Source organism: Carcharhinus amblyrhynchos, chromosome 18, assembly GCF_965287045.1.
Source record: "Carcharhinus amblyrhynchos chromosome 18, sCarAmb.v2.hapA, whole genome shotgun sequence".
Classification (NCBI taxonomy): domain Eukaryota; kingdom Metazoa; phylum Chordata; class Chondrichthyes; order Carcharhiniformes; family Carcharhinidae; genus Carcharhinus; species Carcharhinus amblyrhynchos.
In genome coordinates, this window is record NC_137341.1 from 21991548 (window position 1) to 22010106 (window position 18559).

Consider the following 18559-nt stretch of genomic DNA (forward strand, 5'->3'; position numbering starts at 1 on the left):
CTCTGGGGTTTCTATTAATCTTTCTTTACCTCGCCCTATTTACAGTAAACAGAGAAGCGCAAGTTTTCAGAAATGGAGCGAGCGTATGGCTGAGCTATCAATTCTTTATAGATCTGAAAATGGAAGAACATTGCAAGATTATTCGTTGCCCATTCCGACTGGCTGCTGCGGCTAATCAGATCATAAACACGCCGTTTCCTTGTGGTCGACGCTGAAATGCACTGTGGCTAATCCACTTTTCACTAGCAACTATCCACATTAGTAAACCTGTTGAGCGCTTTGCTTTAAACAGGGTCTTCAGCTCCCATTTTCGTGGTAGTTTTAATATTTATATAATAGATAAAAACATATAAAATGCAGATTTTGTGCCGTTGATAGGAATTGGTCGTTGGGTATGATTATGTAAATAGAAAGAGGGTTGATTTAGTAGAGGCGGAGCGTGCTGACGTTGTGTGCTTGTGTAGAGAAGGCGCAGCCTGAGCTCATCACTGCCGCCAGCTTTTTGCTCACTTGGTTCGTTAGCCGGTGGGTTCACACCAAAAATCGGAGAAAAAACAGCAAGGAGTTGATTCGTGATTAAGTTGTTGTTTCCGCAATAACCATTGAGCAGTGTCTCGGTGTTGAAAGAATGTCCGATACTGTGTATGCAATGGAGAGTGAGGACACCACCGTTCGCTTCGCCCGCAAAGGCGCTTTGAGACAGAAAAACGTTCACGAAGTGAAGGACCATAAATTCATCGCTCGCTTTTTCAAGCAGCCCACATTCTGCAGCCACTGCACCGACTTTATTTGGTGAGAGCACAGTCTGATGCCACACTATAGCATTCTCTTACCTAAAATGAATCGTTTCTAATATCATTAATATTTGTTTATGATTGTTTTAACAGGGGATTCGGGAAGCAGGGATTCCAGTGTCAAGGTGGGCGTTCCCTCGGGTACAGTAGCAACAGTGTCTTGGGTATCAGCTTGGATTCTTTGGACAGTGTTGTGCTTAGGACACTATCTGCACCAAAATCACGAACAGTTTAATCTGTGCTCACGTGATGTTTTATGTGAAGATTGAGCGGTGATGCTGTTCTCATTGGTTCAGATGGAGAGAAAAGTCTAGCGTTACAAATCCTGAGTAACTTGATTAACTGAAATGCTAGTCATTAGGTGAATTAGCGTAACATGTTTTAGTGACGATAGCAATTTTGAAGTGTAATGTCTGTGTAGGAACGTTCCTTGGTTGTTTAATACGAAGTGCAAAACCTTTTGCACAAACTAGCGGACAGATTAGAGATTGTATTTCGTTAATAGAGCCGGATGCAGGTGGCATCCCTTACTGTACAATTTTCCGACCCGCAAGGTGGAGACTCGTGTACGCAAAAACCGACCAGTTCCCCGGTGACTTTTAACATAATTTGAACAAGTTATCTTAGTTTTTTAATAAGGCAGGCTTCCAAAGTGTCTGTATATCTCTTGCGTTGTGATGGTCCCTTTGGAATTCGCCTTGAACTTGATTCATATTAGTGCGTGTTTATAAAAGTTGTATCCACTTTTTGTTTTTTTTTACTGTCTTTCTGCCCATTTTTCAAAGATCAACTCTTGAATCGCCTCACTTTTTCTTCCTTTCTGTGACAACATGCAACCATTTTTTTACGAGGATAATTGTGTCTGTTTCTTAACCCCACCCTTTCCCGTCTTTAAGCGGAAGCGTCAAGTGTCTGTGCGAAACATAAAAATAGAAATGTTAGTTTCGTATCTAACGTCTTGAGGGGTTTCATCAAGAAATGGTGGTGCTGGGAATGGAATATGGACAGGTTCACAGTTAACTAAAGGAAAGATCACCACAGTTGTTGTTTCACATACCCCACGTTTATCTGGAGTTAGTTAGCTTCTTCTATCCTTTGCTTTAAATCTATTTAACACATTATCGGCTTCCCCACTCCATGGTAGAGGCATTCCAGTTTGGTTACGGAATTGGTTGGTGAATGTGGAGCCATCACTACAGCTTACACTGGGTTCCTGCTTCGCTGTACTTTCTAAGGACATTTTTGAAAATCAAATTGACCCTATGCAGTTGGTTGCATGGGTGAAGTCTGTACTGGAGAGCTGGGAAGTTAACTAGAATGGTGGTAGAGTGAAATTGGCAAGAGGCCTGAGACACGTATTATTACAGAACTGATGTAGATAAACCCAAAGTATCTCTGAGTTGTAACTGTCATAATTTCAACTTGGTCATCTGGGAGGAGAGACTTTCCCTCAAGTATGGGGTGAGTTTCTCTAACTTGTCATATACCTTGGAACAGGCGTGACTTAAGAGAAAACACCCAGGATGTGTATTATTAATCAAAAGTGCTCCATCCAAATATTTTTGAAGGGGAAAGAAAAGTGTTTAAGAGTTTTTTTTGTTCCTTGTGTAAAAGAAGCAGATTTTCATGGGGTAGGCAAGTAAAACAAAACTTCCAAATCATTTGTGTTTAGTTGTGACTCTTTAATAGTAAAATGAACTTCTAGATCACAAACCCCAATGCTGGAATTCAGCAAAAAGTTCCCGAACCATTCGGAACTGAAGTTTTCCCCAGAATTCACATTTCATTTGTCACAACCAAGATGAAAGCCAATTCATGCTCAGCTCATAGCTGCTATCTAGCAATCAATCATTAGCTGCTATTTTCCAACCAGGAGGTCTGACCTGCTTTTCTATTCTCAGAATCAAAGACTGCCTTTCTAATATTGCCTTATTAATCTTCAGAACTTTCCAAAGCAGTTTACAGTCAATTAAATATTTTTGAAGTGAAGTCACTTTTGTAATGCTGGAAACATGGCAGCAATTTGCACACAGCGATCTCCCCCAGAAAGTGGGGATATAAGTGAGTCTATTTTGGCTATGTAGATTGAAGAATAGATATTGGTCAAGACTCCAAGTGATAACTCCCTGCTCTTCAAAAGAGTGCTTTGGCATCTTTACATTCAGTTGAGGGAGCTTGTGGCGCTTCAGTTTAACAACTCATGTCCCTCAGTACTGCACTCATTGTCGGCCTGGATTTTTCAATTTTGGTCTTTGGAATGGAACTTAAAGTTACAACCTTCTGACTCAGAGGCAAGAGTGCTATCAATGTGGCTGATGCTATTAAAGTGGAGGTATTCTATGTTGTTTCTAGGGTGGCAAATTGTTTAGCATCAATTTGCGATCATATCTTCAAGGTGATGGAAGGAAAATACTTACAGTAAAGAAAGATTATGCATTAATTCTTTGTGCTGAAGTTAACATTCGTTAAAAGATTTGCAAGTGGAGATTTTTCCATCTGTTTAGGCTAATTCTGACTGTGAGTGAGGGATGTCATGGTGCTGTGCATTTGTATATGCTTCACAGACTCAGTGTGAACAGATGCAGAGTGTTCTTGTTTATAAAATATTGACACTTTAATCCCTTTAGAACTTTAAAATAGAATAGATCAGATTGCAATTTGTATTCCCCTCTGGCCACACAATCTTAGGAGTTTTATTTTCATTCACATAAATTAGTGATGTGAGATAAAATTCTTCAGTTTTAAGGTTTACATTAAGTTCATGTTCAGGAATGATTTTTCAGAAGAAGAACATAAAAATATAAGTTGGTAGAGGCATACGTCTCTTGGTCTTTTGGGTCTGCCGTGCTGTTCAGTACAGTCATTGCTGAACTTCTCCTCAACTCCACATACCTGCACTATTCCCACATGTTTTAGTTTCCAAACATCTATCAGTTTCTGTCCTTTAGTATGCTTAGTGACTGAATGTCTGCAGCCCTCTGATGTGGAGAATTGCAAAGATTCACAACACAATTAGTCAAGAAATTTCTTTTTTTCTCATTCCTAAATGGCAAACCCATTATTCTGAGTCTTATGATCCCCAGTTCTAGATTCCTCAGCCAAGGAGAGATCCTCTAAGAATCTAGCTTCTTAAGAACTTTGTATGTTTCAATTGATCACCTTTCAATCTTCTATTTCTGGGGAATATAGGTTTAGTCTACTCGACCACTTTTTATGGAACAGGCCTCTCATCCCAGGAGTCAGTCTAGTTTCTTTCAAAGAGACCAAAACTGTAAATAATACTTCCAAGTGTTATTTCATTAAGGCCCTATAAAATTACAGTAAGACTTCTTCACTCTTATCCTCCAATCCATTTTTAGTTTAGAATAACACACTATTTTCTTCATTACTTGCTCTGTACCTTCATATTAATTTTCTGTGATCATTGTGTAGTGACACACAGATTTGTCTGAATACCAGCATATCCCTGTCTTGCATCATTTGAATAATATTCTGTTTTTTGTTTGTTTCTCCTTTCAAAGTGAATAATTCCATACCCCCCACTTGTTCCACCTGTCGTGTTATTGCCCACTCACTTATATTCCTTTGCATTCTCTTCGCAGCTTGCTTTCCTAATCAACTTTGTATCATCAGAAAACTTGATATATTACACTCACTCTCTTCATCTGAGTGATTGATATAGATTGTAAATAACTGAGGCCTAAGTACTAATGCTGGCAGTACTTCACTAGTCACAGCCTACTAACCTGAAAATGTGTTCGCTGTGGGATGTCCTTTCTCTTGCAATGCACCTGCCCAAATAGCTACTGATGCTTGAAGGTAAGCCCATAAATGGTTAAATTTAGATAAGGAAAATCTTTTGGTCCGTCTGATTTATCATGTCCTGACAGGTATTTCTGCAACTGACTCACAGGCATGGCACAACTTACAGCTATTTATTCCTATTCTGTTTATTATCCTTCAGCCAGTCCTCAATCTATGCAAATATATTACCCCCTCATGCCAGGAGCCCTAATATTGTGTAATAATCTCTTGTATAGCACATTAGTGACTACATTTTGAAAATCCAATACACTGCATTCACTGGATTCCCCCTTATCTACTGTATTAATTAAAATTAAAAAAACTAACAGATTTATCAAAAGTGATCTCTCTTCAATAAATTAATATTAACACTGGCCAATCATGTCATGACTCCCAAAATGCTCTGTTATACCTCCAATAATTGCTTCCGGTGTTTACTCAACTACTTATGTCAGATTAACTGTTCTAGAGTTTTCCAATTCACACCACCTATTTGACCTAGATTTGATTGATACACGGCTAAATGTGTAGAATCACATTTGGCAAAAGTCTGCAATCTTGTTTTGTAATAATTTTCATTTTAAAACATTTTATGGAAACAGAATGGTGAAGAGTTGGACTAGTCACTCATTCCAATTCAACAGTTTTCTCATTGTATTTGAGAATCAGAACATTCAGCCCTTTGAGCCTCTCCTACAGTTAAATCATGGTTGTTCTACAACCGGATGCATTTGTTAAATTTTTTTTTACTCCTTCTTGGGATGTGGACATTGCTGGTTAGGCCAGTGTTTAATGTCCATCCTGAATTGCCCTTGAGAAGATGGAGCCTTCTTGAACCACTTCAGTCCATGTGATGTAGAAACACCCACAGTGCTATTCGGGAGAGAGGTCCAGCAATTTGACCCAGCAATGGCAATATATTTCCAAACTGGGATGGTGGGTGACTTGTAGTGGAACTTCCAGGCGGTGGTATTTGCATGTGTCTGCTGCCTTTGTCCTTGCAGATAATAGTGGTTGTGGGTTTGGAAAGTACAGTTTTGGGAGGCTTGGTGAATTCCTGCAGTGCATCTTGTAGATGGTACACACTGCCATTGTGTTCGTAGCAGAGGAAGAAAATATTTGTGGATGGGATGCCAATCAAGCAGGCTGCTTTATCCTGGATGGTTTCAATTTTCAAGTGTTCTTGGAGTTGCACTCATCGAGGCAAGTGAAGAGTATGCCATCTCCTGACTCCTGACTTGTGCTGTGAAGTTGGAGGACAGGCTTTGGGGAATCGGGAGGTGTGTTACTGCAGGATTCCTAGTCTCTGACCTGCACTTGTAGCTATTGTGTTTATATGGCTAATCTAGTTCAGTTCCTGGTCCGTGGTAACCTCCAGGATTTTGATAGGGGATTCAGTGAAGGTAATGCTATTGAATGTCAAAGGACAATGGTTTGATTCTCTGTTAGAAATAGTCGCTTAGGTGGTGCAAATGTTATTTGCCATTTGTCAGCCCAAGCCTGTATATTGGCATGGCTTCTTCAGTATCTGAGAAGTCACAAATGGTGCTGAACATTGTGAAATCATCAGTGGACATCTTCATTCCTGACCTTTTATGATGGAAGGAAAGTCATTGGTGAAGTATCTGAAGACAGTTGGGCCTAGGACATTAACCAGAGGAATTCCTGCTGTGACATCTTGGAACTGGGATGATTATGTCAGGTTTGACTCCAACCAGTGGAGAGTTTTCCCCATGATTCCCATTGACTTTAGTTTTGTTAGGGCTTCTTAATGCCATACTCTCTGAAATGTAACTTGATGTCAAGGCAGTCACTCTCACTTCACCTTTTGTGGTTTAACTTTTTTTTTGTCCAGGTTTTCACCAATAGGGTCAAGAACTGAGTGGATCTGGTTGAACCCAAACTGGGTATCAGTGAGCAGTTTATTGCAAAGCAAGTGCTGCTCAATAGCACTGTCGATGAGCCCTTCCATTACTTTATTGATAGGATGGTAATTAGCAGGGATGGATATATCTTGTGTTGTGAGCAGGACATACCTGGGCAATTATTCACATTGTCAGGTTGATGCCAGTGTTATGGCTGTTTTGGAACAGCTTGACCAGGGGCACGGAAAGGTCGAGAGTATAAATCTTCAGTACTATTGCTGGAATACTGTCAATGCTCATAGCCTTTGCAGTTTCCAGTGCCTTGAGCCATATCTTGATATCATGTGGAGTGAATTGAATTGTTGAAAACTAGCATTGGTAATGCTGGGGAATTTCAAATGATACTGAGACAGATCATCTACTTGACACTTCTGGCTGAAGATTGCAAATGCTTCAGCCTTTTGCACGAATGTGCTGAGTTCCACCATCATTGAGGTTAGGAAGATTTGTGCAGCCTTCTCCTCCAGTGAGTTGTTTAATTTTACACCACCATTCATGATTGGATGTGGCAGGACTGTACATCTTAGATGTGATCCATTGGTTGTGAAATCACTTGCTTCCTGCTTCTGTTGCTTGGCATGCAAATAGTCCTAAATTGTAGCTTCACCAGATTAACACCTAATTTTTCAGTATGCCTGCTGCTGCTCCTGGCATTCCCTCCTGCGCTCTTCATTAATCCAGAGGTGATTTCCTGGCTTGGTGATAAGAGTGGGAGATTTATCAGACCATGAGGTTACAGATTGTGGGCTTCTGATGGCCCTCAGTGCCTCATGGTTGCCCAGCTTTGAGTTGCTAGATTGTTTGAAATCTTTCCCATTTAGCTGATGGTAGTGCTATGCAACATGGTGAAAGGTATCCTCAATGTGAAGATGCCATCTCCACAAGGACTGTGTGGTTATCATTCCTATCATGATATGGGGGCAGGGCCTGTGTGGGATTGTGGTCGGTGCAGACTCGATGGGCCGAATGGCATCTTTCTGTACTGTAGGGGTTTCTATGATTGTCACCACTTGCAAGTAAGCCAAACCTGGTTTGCAACTGTATTGCTGTTCCTTCACTGTCGCTGAGTTAAAATCCTGGAACACTTTAACTTGCACTATGGAAGAATCTACATTATGTGGACTACAACAGATAAAGAAGATGGATCACCACTACCTTTTCAAGGGTATGCGTGGATGAACAATAAATGCTGGCCTAGCCAAAGTGTACACACCTGAAGAACAAATATATACTTAAAGCTATATTTGTGCTCTTTCTATGTTGGAGGATAAAATGTCTGGAACTGGCTCCCTAATAGAACTGTAGATGTACTAACGTTGAATAGACTGTAATGGTTCTAGAATGTGGCTCACCACCATTTCAAAGGCAATTGGGGATGGGCTGCTGGCCTAGCAAGTGACTCTTGCCACGAACGGAGAACGGAGAACGGAGTTGAGGAGGAACTTCTTCACTCAAAGGGTGGTGAATCTCTGGAATTCTCTGCCCGTTGAAGTGGTGGAGGCTGCCTCGCTAAATATTTTTAAGAAGCAGGTTGATGGGTTCTTGATAAGAGAGGGGATTAAGGGTTATGGGGAGAGGGCGGGAAAGTGGAACTGAGCCACGACAGATCAGCCATGATCTTATTGAATGGCGGGGCAGGCTCGAAGGGCTAGATGGCCTACTCCTGCTCCTATTTCTTATGTTCTTATGTTCTTATGAACCAAGCTCAAACTTGCTGGAAATGATTCTCCACAGAATGGATGAAAAGTGGAAAAATTGTCTTTTTCTTAATTTGTAAAATAAGGCCAGCATCTGTTGCCTATCCCTAATTACCCTTGCTTATGTGTAAGTTTGTTGAAATTTTGATTTATTATTGCGTATATTAATACACAGTGAAAAATATTGTTTCTTGCGTGCTAGAGAAAAATCAACTTGATGAGGTAAGTCTATTCAAAAGTCTGCAGTAGGGAAGAAGTTATTCTTGAGTCAGTTGGCACATGATCTCAGACTTTTGTATCTTCTTCCTGACAGAAGAAGGTGGAAGAGAACATATCCAGGGTGCGTGGAGTCCTCGATTTATGCTGGCTTCTTTTCAGGAAGTGTAGACAGTCAATGGATGGGAGACTGGTTTGCGTGATAGACTGGGCTTTGTTCATGACCCTTTGTGGTTTCATGCAGTCTTGGACAGAGCAAGAGCCATACCAAGCTGTGATACAACTAGAATGATGCTTTCTATGCTGCAGAGAGTTGTAGCGGACATGCTGAATTTCCTTAGCCTCCTGAGAAAGTGGAGGCCTTCCTAACTACAGCTTTGGTGTGAAGGGACCAGGACATGTGATCTGGACACATATAAACTTAAAGCTCTCAACCACTTGTATAAATTTGTATATGTCATAAACGGGGAGGAAGACATGCCTCACAAGATGATCTTTTTTGCATGATGGCAACCTTTTGACAGTCAACAGTTCATAATTATACTAGACATATTAAAGCTGCAATGGTCGTATAATGAATATCTGCAAATGAATTACCGTTTGGAATCTGATCAAGGGTTTGGGTGGTTTGCACATAGAATTGCAGTGAGTTATACATTAGATTAACAAAACAATTTGGGTGGAAGTTATACCCACGATTTAATAAGAGGCTTAAATGATTTGAACATTGTTACTGGTTGGGACCAAAAGAGAAAATGCTAGAAAATTTCAGCAGGTCTTTCAGTATCTGTAAGGAGAGAAAAGAGCTGATTTTTCAAATCTAGCTGACTCTTTGTCAAAGCTTGACAAAGGGTCACCTGGATTCGAAACATTAGCTCCTTTCTCTCCTTTATAGATATACTGCTTGTACCCTCAACTGCTGAACACCCTGGGAAACCACCTGACATTATCTAGATGGTGCTTTCATACATTTGCAGTTTCATGGCTAACACACATCTCTGAGGATCTCTGCCTGTGGTTATAATTCCCAGTAATTTGGTAAATTTAAACTAATTCTAAAAATTCATCATATCTACATCAGAATTGAATGAAAGAAAAAAATTTGTGGTACCATTCAGGACGGCTCAAGATGCTTTACAGTCAATGGAATACGTTTTGAAATGTTGTCATTCTGGTCATGATTCAAAGATGCCCTGTATTAACCACTTTCATAAATATCTTGACAACTATGGGTGAGTGGCCAACTGCTATATGTATATTAATAAATGGCAATACCTGATTAATCCATCAATCTTGCTGGCTACTAGGAAAATAAACTGGTGGAGAGGTGGGTTCCTCCAAATGCAATCCTTGTAAACTGGTCATATACCTCAAGATGACACCATATCCAGAGTGTCTGTGCATCCTCACCAGATACTTCTGGTTCTGTACATTTGTGTTCATTCTTTGGTATCGAGGGGTTGAAGTGCCTCCATGCCTTTCAGTGCTGTTGCTATAAATCAGCTGCTAGAATGGCCCAATGTGAAGCATGGGAATCATATGGGATCGTATGTTACCCAATACTAGACACTTGAAGAAAAATCCAAGAATGTGACTGCACAACCTGAATTCGTACACTGTTTTTGCTGTGTGGCTAGGAGCAGAGCTTCCAGCTACAATATAATTATAAGGGAAGTGCCACAAATTGTCTGTTTTCCAAATAACATTTAGTGGTTGTATGGTACAATACAATTCTAATCGACAAAGAGATCATTCTTCTCCTTATTTGTCCCTTAGCTGTTGCCTGGCTGGTTCTATACCGGCAATATTGCAGAAGAAGGCCATTTGGTTCATTGTATTTGCACCAGCTCTCCAAATGAGCATTAGGACATAATGCCATTTCCCCATGCCTGTGCAGTTCTCAATTGATACCTCGCCCACACTGACAATGTTAAAGTAACAAGATCCTGTGTTTTGAGTACAGCTGTGGAAGAAAGCCCTGTATCACCAACCTCCTGTTGGTTGGGTGCTCACAGATGGGAAGAGGCTTTCTACTCTTTTCTGTTTGAAGTCTCGATTATGTTGCCTTTCCATCTTTCTCAAAAGATTCTCAATTACCCTTAGAATAAAGGAAATGCTTAGATATCAGTGATGCAGTTTTATTTGCATAGATTTCAGAGGCTGGAACTATTCTTCTTGGGGAAAAGAAGGTTGAGAGTACATTTAATAAAGATATTGAAAGTCACAAGGGGACTGGGAAGAGTAGGCAGAGAGAAATGGTTCCCATTGTTGGAAGCATCAAGAACTAAAGGCACAGATAAAGAAGCAATGGTTATATGAGGAAACCTTTTATGCAGTATGTTGTTGCAGGATCTGGAGTTCACTGCCTGAGTGGTGTAAACAGATTCAGTCAGAGCGTTCAAAAGGGGATCAAGTTTTCCTGACAGAGCTTGCAGGGCTACGAGGAAAAGAGGGAGAATAGCACTACGTGAATTTCTCTTGCAGGGACATGACAGACCAAATAGCAGTATTGTAAATACACTGATTCTATAATGTGGTATCGTATCCTCTTTGTACCATGTCAAGAGTTAGAACTGGCTTCAAATCTTGATCAAATCCAGTGAGCATTATTGCCTTGTAATATGTTCCTGTGAATGAACAGGCATAGATGATAGAGGTTATTCCTGTCACTGAGGAAGTATTGGGATAAATCACCACTTGCTCACAGCCCCTCCTGCATTCCCCAACTTTACTGCTGCCTCTCCAACAGCCTTGTAAGAACTGATCTTGGTGGCATGGCATCTGGCCAAGGGCCAACCGATTCCTCTGTGCGCGCCAGACATTGCTGTAGAAGTCTTACGATTAACTTGTCCCACTAAGGTGATTGCATTTGTGCTAGTGGATTGTGTAATGGAAACCATTAATGGAATTCAACATTAATGGAAATGTCAAATGGGTCATGCTGATCTTGGAGGATTCCTTGGGGCCTTTCTCTGAACTGTCATGGGGCGTCTCAGCGGGGAGTGGGAGGAGGTGGGGTCATTTGCTGTAACAAAGGACACATCTTCAGTTCAAGAGAAGGATAAGTGTCTGGGGCAGCATGCCACTTAAGATATGTCACGAGTGAAAGTTCTATGGATGTTCACTTCCTGGTTGCACACTGATCTAACTGTTGCAGTCCTTCCTTCATCCTGTCTCATCAGATCAAGGGCTGTTTCCTCATAGGGAGTGAGGATGTGCAACTCGGGGAACGCATCTCTGGTTTTCTCCAGCTTCAAGTGACTACGGACCATCTTTGTCTGTAGGGACATAAGGGGGGATTGAAAGCCTGATGGGGCTTGGGGTGTCAAGGTGGGGCCGATTTTAGATGCGGTTTGTCAGGGCTGTGCATCAGCAGGCAGGGGGGGTGCCAGAGCGATTGGAGTAGGTGCTAGAGGTCAGATGCTGGAAGGTGTTGGGGTATCAGGGAATGGATCGGCATGGACATCGCAGCACAACAGACTGAATTGATGGCAGGGTGGGATGGATGCTTTCACCCTTGCTGCCTGAACGAGGTCATTTCTTCTGGCACTGGTGGCTGGTCCCCCATGCCAGTGCATAGGCACCCACTGCCGCTTGCACTACCTCCCACGCCTCATTGCTGACCACTGGGTTATCAGTAGTCCAGGGAGAAGAAAATGTCCCTCTCCTACAGCCCACATCTCCCTCTGAGTCTTGGGGCTACTGTGCAAGGTGCCATCTTCCTAGCATGTCTGCCTGTGAGTCCATCATAAGCACTTATATGCAGCCTTCCCTTGTTATTGCCATACAGCTGTGACCACTTTAGGCGTGTTAGGTGCCCAGAGGGTCCATGCTGGCGAGAATCGCATCTGGGCAAGACGTGCATTGAAGCTCTTTCATTAAGTGTCATAAGACTGTGATTTGTGGCTTGCCGAAAAAATCCAGCTTTCTTGACACCTGGGTGCTTCTAACTGTCACTCTCTCTTTTGGTTGTAAAGCATTTTGAAACATCAGGAGATCATGAAGCATAAAATCAATGCAAGCCTTTCTTTTATACACTGCCAGACCTGCTGAACATCTCCAGTGCTCTGTTTTTATTCAGATTTCCAGCATCTGCAGTTTTTTTATACCAAAAACACATTTACAGCAAGGACTGTAAAAGAAGAAATAGCTTTCCAGCATATCACATTGTACTATACAATATTGATAGCAGTAACATTTAGATTTGTTTACTCCATCCTTGACAGTTTAAAACATTTTTGCTTTTGAATTCTTGATGCATGGTGATCATCCGTTCACACACACACCTTTTAAAAATAGAATTGAACATCTATTTAAAAAAAAAACTATACAGGACCACAGAGACAGTCCTGAGGAGTGGGACTAATTGGATAGCTCTTCCAAAGAGCTGACACAGACATAATGGACTGAAAAGCCCCCTTTTTTGTGCTGTATGATTCAATGATGTGAAATAGCAAACTACCCGGCCTTTGATCCACTTGTTGGTGGGTGAGTTTGATCTGTATAGCTTCTTAAATTTCTGCTCTTTTCCCCATTGTGGGATATCACCAAGACAAGTTGTCACAATCCTAGATGACCATAAGCTGCTCTCTCCTTTTGAAGGGGTGAGCTGACGGATGGTAATTTAACCTTGAGGATCACCACATCTCACCTCAGGTGAAGGATAAGGTTGAGAAGGCGGGCCTTCGTGAACAGCCTCAGCTGGTACAGGAATTGAACCTGCACTGTTGGTATTGTTCTGCATCGCAAACCAACTGTCCAGCCAACTACCAAATCATAGAAAGAAGTTACTATATATCGTGAGAATCCTTGAAATTAGAGAACAGGAGATCATTTAAACGTGAATAGAAAATCAGTACTAACAATCTAATTTAGTATGAGGGAATGCTGCTTTGTCAGAGTTGCTGCCTTTCAAATGAGGGTAAACCAAGGCCTATCTTGTATTCTCAGATGGGTAAAATGGCACTATTTCAAAAAAGAGCAGGGGAATTAATCCTGGTGACCGTACCAATTATTTATTCCTCAATCAACATTACACACACTATAGTCATTTTCACATTGCTGTTGTGGGTCCTTGTAAATTGATTGTTCCATTGCTACAGTGACTACACTTCAGAAATATTTAGTTGGTTGGAAAGCACTGTGAAAGGGCTGATTCAAATACAATCATTCTCTTTTCCATTGATAAACTGTGGCAAACCTTTTGCCTGGAGCTGTCTATTCTAATCCAATTTCCTTGTCCTTTCCCTAATGTCTTTAAAAATAGATATCATCATGGTCTCTGTCTGGAGCATCTGGCAAAAGAAAATATTCCTTGTTCTTAAAACTTTAAATTCCTTGTTTTCCTTTAACTCTCTGAAATCAGGCTTTGTTCAAAACTGTTTATTGCAGCAGAGTGGTACAGGGCATTAGAATACCAGCTTTGACCAGACTTTTCTCAATGAGTTTAGCTTTGACAACAAAATGATGCACAAAAACAGTAGAATTTCAAATGCTCATCTGAGTCATGCTCTAATTGTAGCTATTTAGTAGAAAAGTTGAGACCTTTTATTTGAGTAACCAATATAAAATTTATGCAGAATGACATTGGGGTGACAAAAGTGAAAATTCCAGTTTAGAGCTGGCATTAGTTGAACCAAGGGTAATGTTTTGAAGTATCAGGCATAACACTGACAAATGTGTGAAAGTGATTTAATATAGATTGATGTTCAGCCTTCACACTGAGTACAGTGGCCATTGCCAGATATCTCTTAGGCTGTATGACACCAGCTATATTGAGGGGAATAGTTGAACATTGTTCAGAGAACAACATCTCATCTGACTGTGAAACATCACTTATATAGACCAGAGGAAAGACAGTGCACACTGAGGCTCAAGTATGCTGTGACTGCTCTTCCACCTAGTCCCTGATGGTCCACAGGAGGAATCAACCATCTGCAAATGACAGTGAAGGGTGTACTGAAATACTTACATGTCACAGATATTCTAAACACCTACATGGAAGTTAGCTCATTGCTATCCATTTCTCGTTTTTAAAGAGGCAACTACTTTTCCTAGCACCCATCCACATACATTTCAGCAGAGGGTGGGCAGTGTGTTACTAGCTATACATATAACCATTTAAGTATTTCCATATATATTTATTTTGTGGTGGAGGTAACACATACATAATTAATGCTTTGATTCTGAGGCAATTAATAATAAATAGTAACAGTTCTGAAAGGGTGCAAAGCTAATTCCTCAATGATATGCCTACACGTATATATCACAATTCACAATCCTGGCGACCTCGCCTATATTTATTCCTCAATCAGTATCACACACTTTGGTCATTTTCATATTCACAACCACAATACACTAGCACAAAAAGTTGCAACGTAGTGTGTGGTTGGCACTTATTGAATAGACTGCTCGGAAGATAAGACAGCGTTTGAAATACTTGTATAACTAAGCCTTACAATGTCATAAAATATTGACATAGAGAATAGTAACAGATTATGAACAGCTGGTAAATACAGTGCTGACTTATGAAAGTCCTTGTCTGATTCTTCCACAAGCTCTCCAGTTGGCTTAAATTACTTTCAATTTGCAATATTTATCACTAACCTAACATGGAACATAACTAAAATCACTGGACTGTTTTGAAAAGCTTAAGATTCTACATAAATATAAGTATTTATATTATAATAAAATGAAACAGTTGTGTTTATTGCTTGAGATCTTAAGGTCACAAGGAAAAGGAGTAGGCCAGATAGCTCCTCTAGTCTACTTTATCTTTCAATAAAATTGTGGTTGTTCTGGCTGTAGTCTTGACTTTTTTTTTGCTGATCCACCAGGACCCTTCACTCACTCTTAGGTTAAAAAATCTGTCTAGCTCAATCTTGAAAATATTCAATGACCCAGTCTCCGCTGCTCTCTGGGGATAAGAATTCCAAATATTACCAATCCTTGCCTCTGTCTTAAGTGGGAGAGTGCTTATTTTAAATTGTGCCCCCTAGTTTTATGTTCCCTCATGAGAAAACATCCTCTCAACTTCTATCCATTCAAGCCTCCTCAGAATCTTGTGTTTCAATAAGATGACTCCTGTACTTCTCAATGGTCCATGTGTTGATTGACACAGGACAAATAAAACAGAAATACACACTCCAGTTGATGTTAAAATTTGACGTTGCCATAGATATCATTGGTTATAGCCCAGAAGGAGGCCATGTGTGCATGCTGGCTCTCTGCGGCAGTAACTCAGCTAGTCCCGCTCTCCCGTCTTTTTTCTGTAACCCTTCAGGTAATTATCAAATTTCCTTGTGAAAGCTATGATTGAATCTGTCTTGACCACAATCTTAGCTGTTACATTCCAAATACTAACCAGTTGTTGCATAACGAAGTATTTCTGTATGTAACCATTGATTCTTTTGTAAATCACTGTAAATCCTTGTCCTTTTAGTTCTTGATCCTTTCACCAATGGGAATTGGTTTTCCCTTCCTACTCTGTTCAGATCGCTAATGATTTTGAACATCTCAACTGAATCTCTTAGAAACCTTTTGTAAGAATAATGCCAACTTCTCTAATGTTTCATCATCCTCAGAACAAGTCAATTCAGCTTCAGGGGATTCAGTAAGGCTATATTCAGTTATACCTGTGATGATTCCTCTTAACTTTTTTTAACAGAACTTCTTTTACTCCAGTTTATTAGAGCTTTCAGAAGGAACATCTACAGTCGTTTCTGCAGTGCTACAGGGTGACAAAGGACTGCTTATGAAATGATTGCCAACTGGTTGTCCTGGGCTTTTCTCATGATCTGTGAAGAACGCAGGGCATGCAGGAAGTGTCAGAATTCATTCCCTACGTTTGAAATAATTTCTGTGTGGGTTGAAGCTAGTTTCAAGTTAACTGGAATCTTGAGCTCCATAGCAACAATCAGCATTCATGAAAAAAAAATGGAATATGCCGTAGGTAGTTTTATTTCATTATGCTCTGTTTCCTAATCTAATTGTGGTGAATCAGAAAATGGTTAACAGAGACTTTTGTATCCACCTTTTGGAGTAGACCACTTGCTGTTATTTCCTTTTTGCTAGAGGCATGAAGAACACGTGGGCACAGAATCAGTTACAGTAACTGTTACAAAAAGAACCAAAAAAATTCTAGCATTGTAATATATATTTATGATCTGTTCAACGCCAGTATAAATATTGAAACTAATAGTCTCTAAGCATAATGCGAAGAATATTGGTCAATGGAAGAATAAGCCTGGGCATATCTTACATTTTATGGACATTTAAAACCTCAGATTAAAAAGACATTACACAGTGTGCTGACAATCCCCCTAATAAGACTTCAAGGGATTCATTCTAGCTTAGAGTGCATTGTATGGAATTTTCATGAAGCTGCAACTCATTTGGGACCAAAAGCAAATTTTACCTAGCTTTGCTGTCACAGGATATTACTGAATGTGTCTGGACCTCAACGACCTGGAGCGTAGTGACCGCAACCTGGATTTGGATTATATAGAGCTGGATTTGAATTATGGTTCACATAGATCAGACAAGCTAGGAAAGTGTTTATCTGGAGTAAGGGGAATTATGAAGCCATCAGGCAGGAAATTAAAGGCATAAATTGGAAGGAGGTTTTCCCAGGGAAATGTATAGAAGTAATGTGGCAGATTTTCAAGGAATGTTTGTCCAGATTTCTGCGTGACAACGTTCCATTGAGATGGGGAAGTTTTGGTGGTTTTCAGGAACCGTGGTGCATGAAAGTTGTAATGAATTTAGTCAAGAAGAAAAGCAGACAAAAGGTTCAGGGAGCTAGGTAATGTTAGGGATCTAGAGGAGTATACGACTTGTAGGAAGAAACTTAAGGAAATTAGGAGAGCTAGAAGGGGTCATGAGAAGGCCTTCGCAGGTAAGATTAAGGAAAACCCCAAGGCATTCTACAAGTATGTGAAGAACAAAAGGATGAGATGTGAAGAAATAGGACCTATCAAATGTAACGGTGGGAAAGTTTGTATAGAGCCAGTAGAAATAGCAGATGTACTCAAATGAATACTTTACTTCAGTAGTCACAGTGGAAAAGGATCTTGGTGGTTGTAGTGCAGGCTTGCAGTGGACTGAAAAGCTTGAGTATGTTGACATTAAGGAAGAGGATGTGTTGGAGCTTTTGAAAAGCATCAAGTTAGATGAATGCTGGGACCGATTGGGATGTACCCCAGCTTACTGTGGGAGGCGAGGGAAGAGATTGCAGAGCTTCTGGCGATGATCTTTGCGTCATCAGTGGAGACGGGAAAGGTTCTGGAGGGTTGGAGAATTGCAGATGTGGTTCCTCTATTCAAGAAAAAGAGAAGAGATAGCCCAGGAAGTTATCGACCGGTGAGTCTAACCTCAGTGGTTGGTAAGTTGATGGCGGAGATCCTGAGGCAGGATTTATGAACATTTGGAGAGGTGTGGTATGATCAAAAATCGTCAGCACGGCTTTGTCAAAGGCAGATCGTGCCTTACAAGTTTGGTTGAGTTTTTTTTTGAAGATGTGACTAAACACATTGACGAAGGAAGAGCAGTAGATGTGGTTTATATGGACTTCAGCAAGGCGTCTGATAAGATCCCCCATGCAAGGCTTATTGAGAAAGTGAGGGGGCATGGGATCCAAGGGGACATTGCTTTGTGGATCCAGAACTGGCTTGCCCACAGAAGGCAAAAAGTGCTTATAGATGGGTCGTCTTCTGCATGGAGGTCGGTCACCAGTGGAGTACCCCAGGGATCTATTCTGGGACCCTTACTCTTTGTGATTTTTATAAATGACCTGGATGAGGAAGTAGAGGGATGGGTTGGTAAGTTTGCCGATGTCACAAAGTTTGGAGGGGTGTCAAAGGTTGCAACAAGACATAGATAGGATGCAAGACTGGCAGATGGACTTCAACCCAGATAAGTGTGTGCTGATTCATTTTGGCAGGTCAAATGGGATGAAGGAATATAATATTAAAGGTAAGACTTGGTAGTGTGGAAGATCAGAAGGAAGTTGGGGTCTGGGTTCAGAAGACGCTAAATCAGCTTCGCAGGTGGAGGATATAGTTAAGAAGGCGTATGGTGTACAGGCCTTCATCAATCGAGGAATTGAGTTTAGGAGTCGGGAGAT

The 18559-nt window shown here is 40.8% G+C and overlaps 1 protein-coding gene across 2 annotated transcripts in view; it reads left to right on the forward strand.

The window, feature by feature from the left end:
• The first annotated feature begins 476 nt into the window (after nucleotides 1–476).
• The window catches only part of LOC145354908 (protein kinase C beta type), a 275938-nt gene continuing 257855 nt past the window's right edge, over nucleotides 477–18559 (forward strand). For both annotated transcript variants that reach the window (XM_080206533.1, XM_080206532.1), the window contains exons 1-2: nucleotides 477–792; nucleotides 888–919. In XM_080206533.1, the coding sequence (XP_080062659.1) occupies nucleotides 629–792; nucleotides 888–919 (196 nt within the window). In that variant the 5' untranslated portion in view covers nucleotides 477–628. The remainder of the gene's footprint in view (nucleotides 793–887; nucleotides 920–18559) is intronic.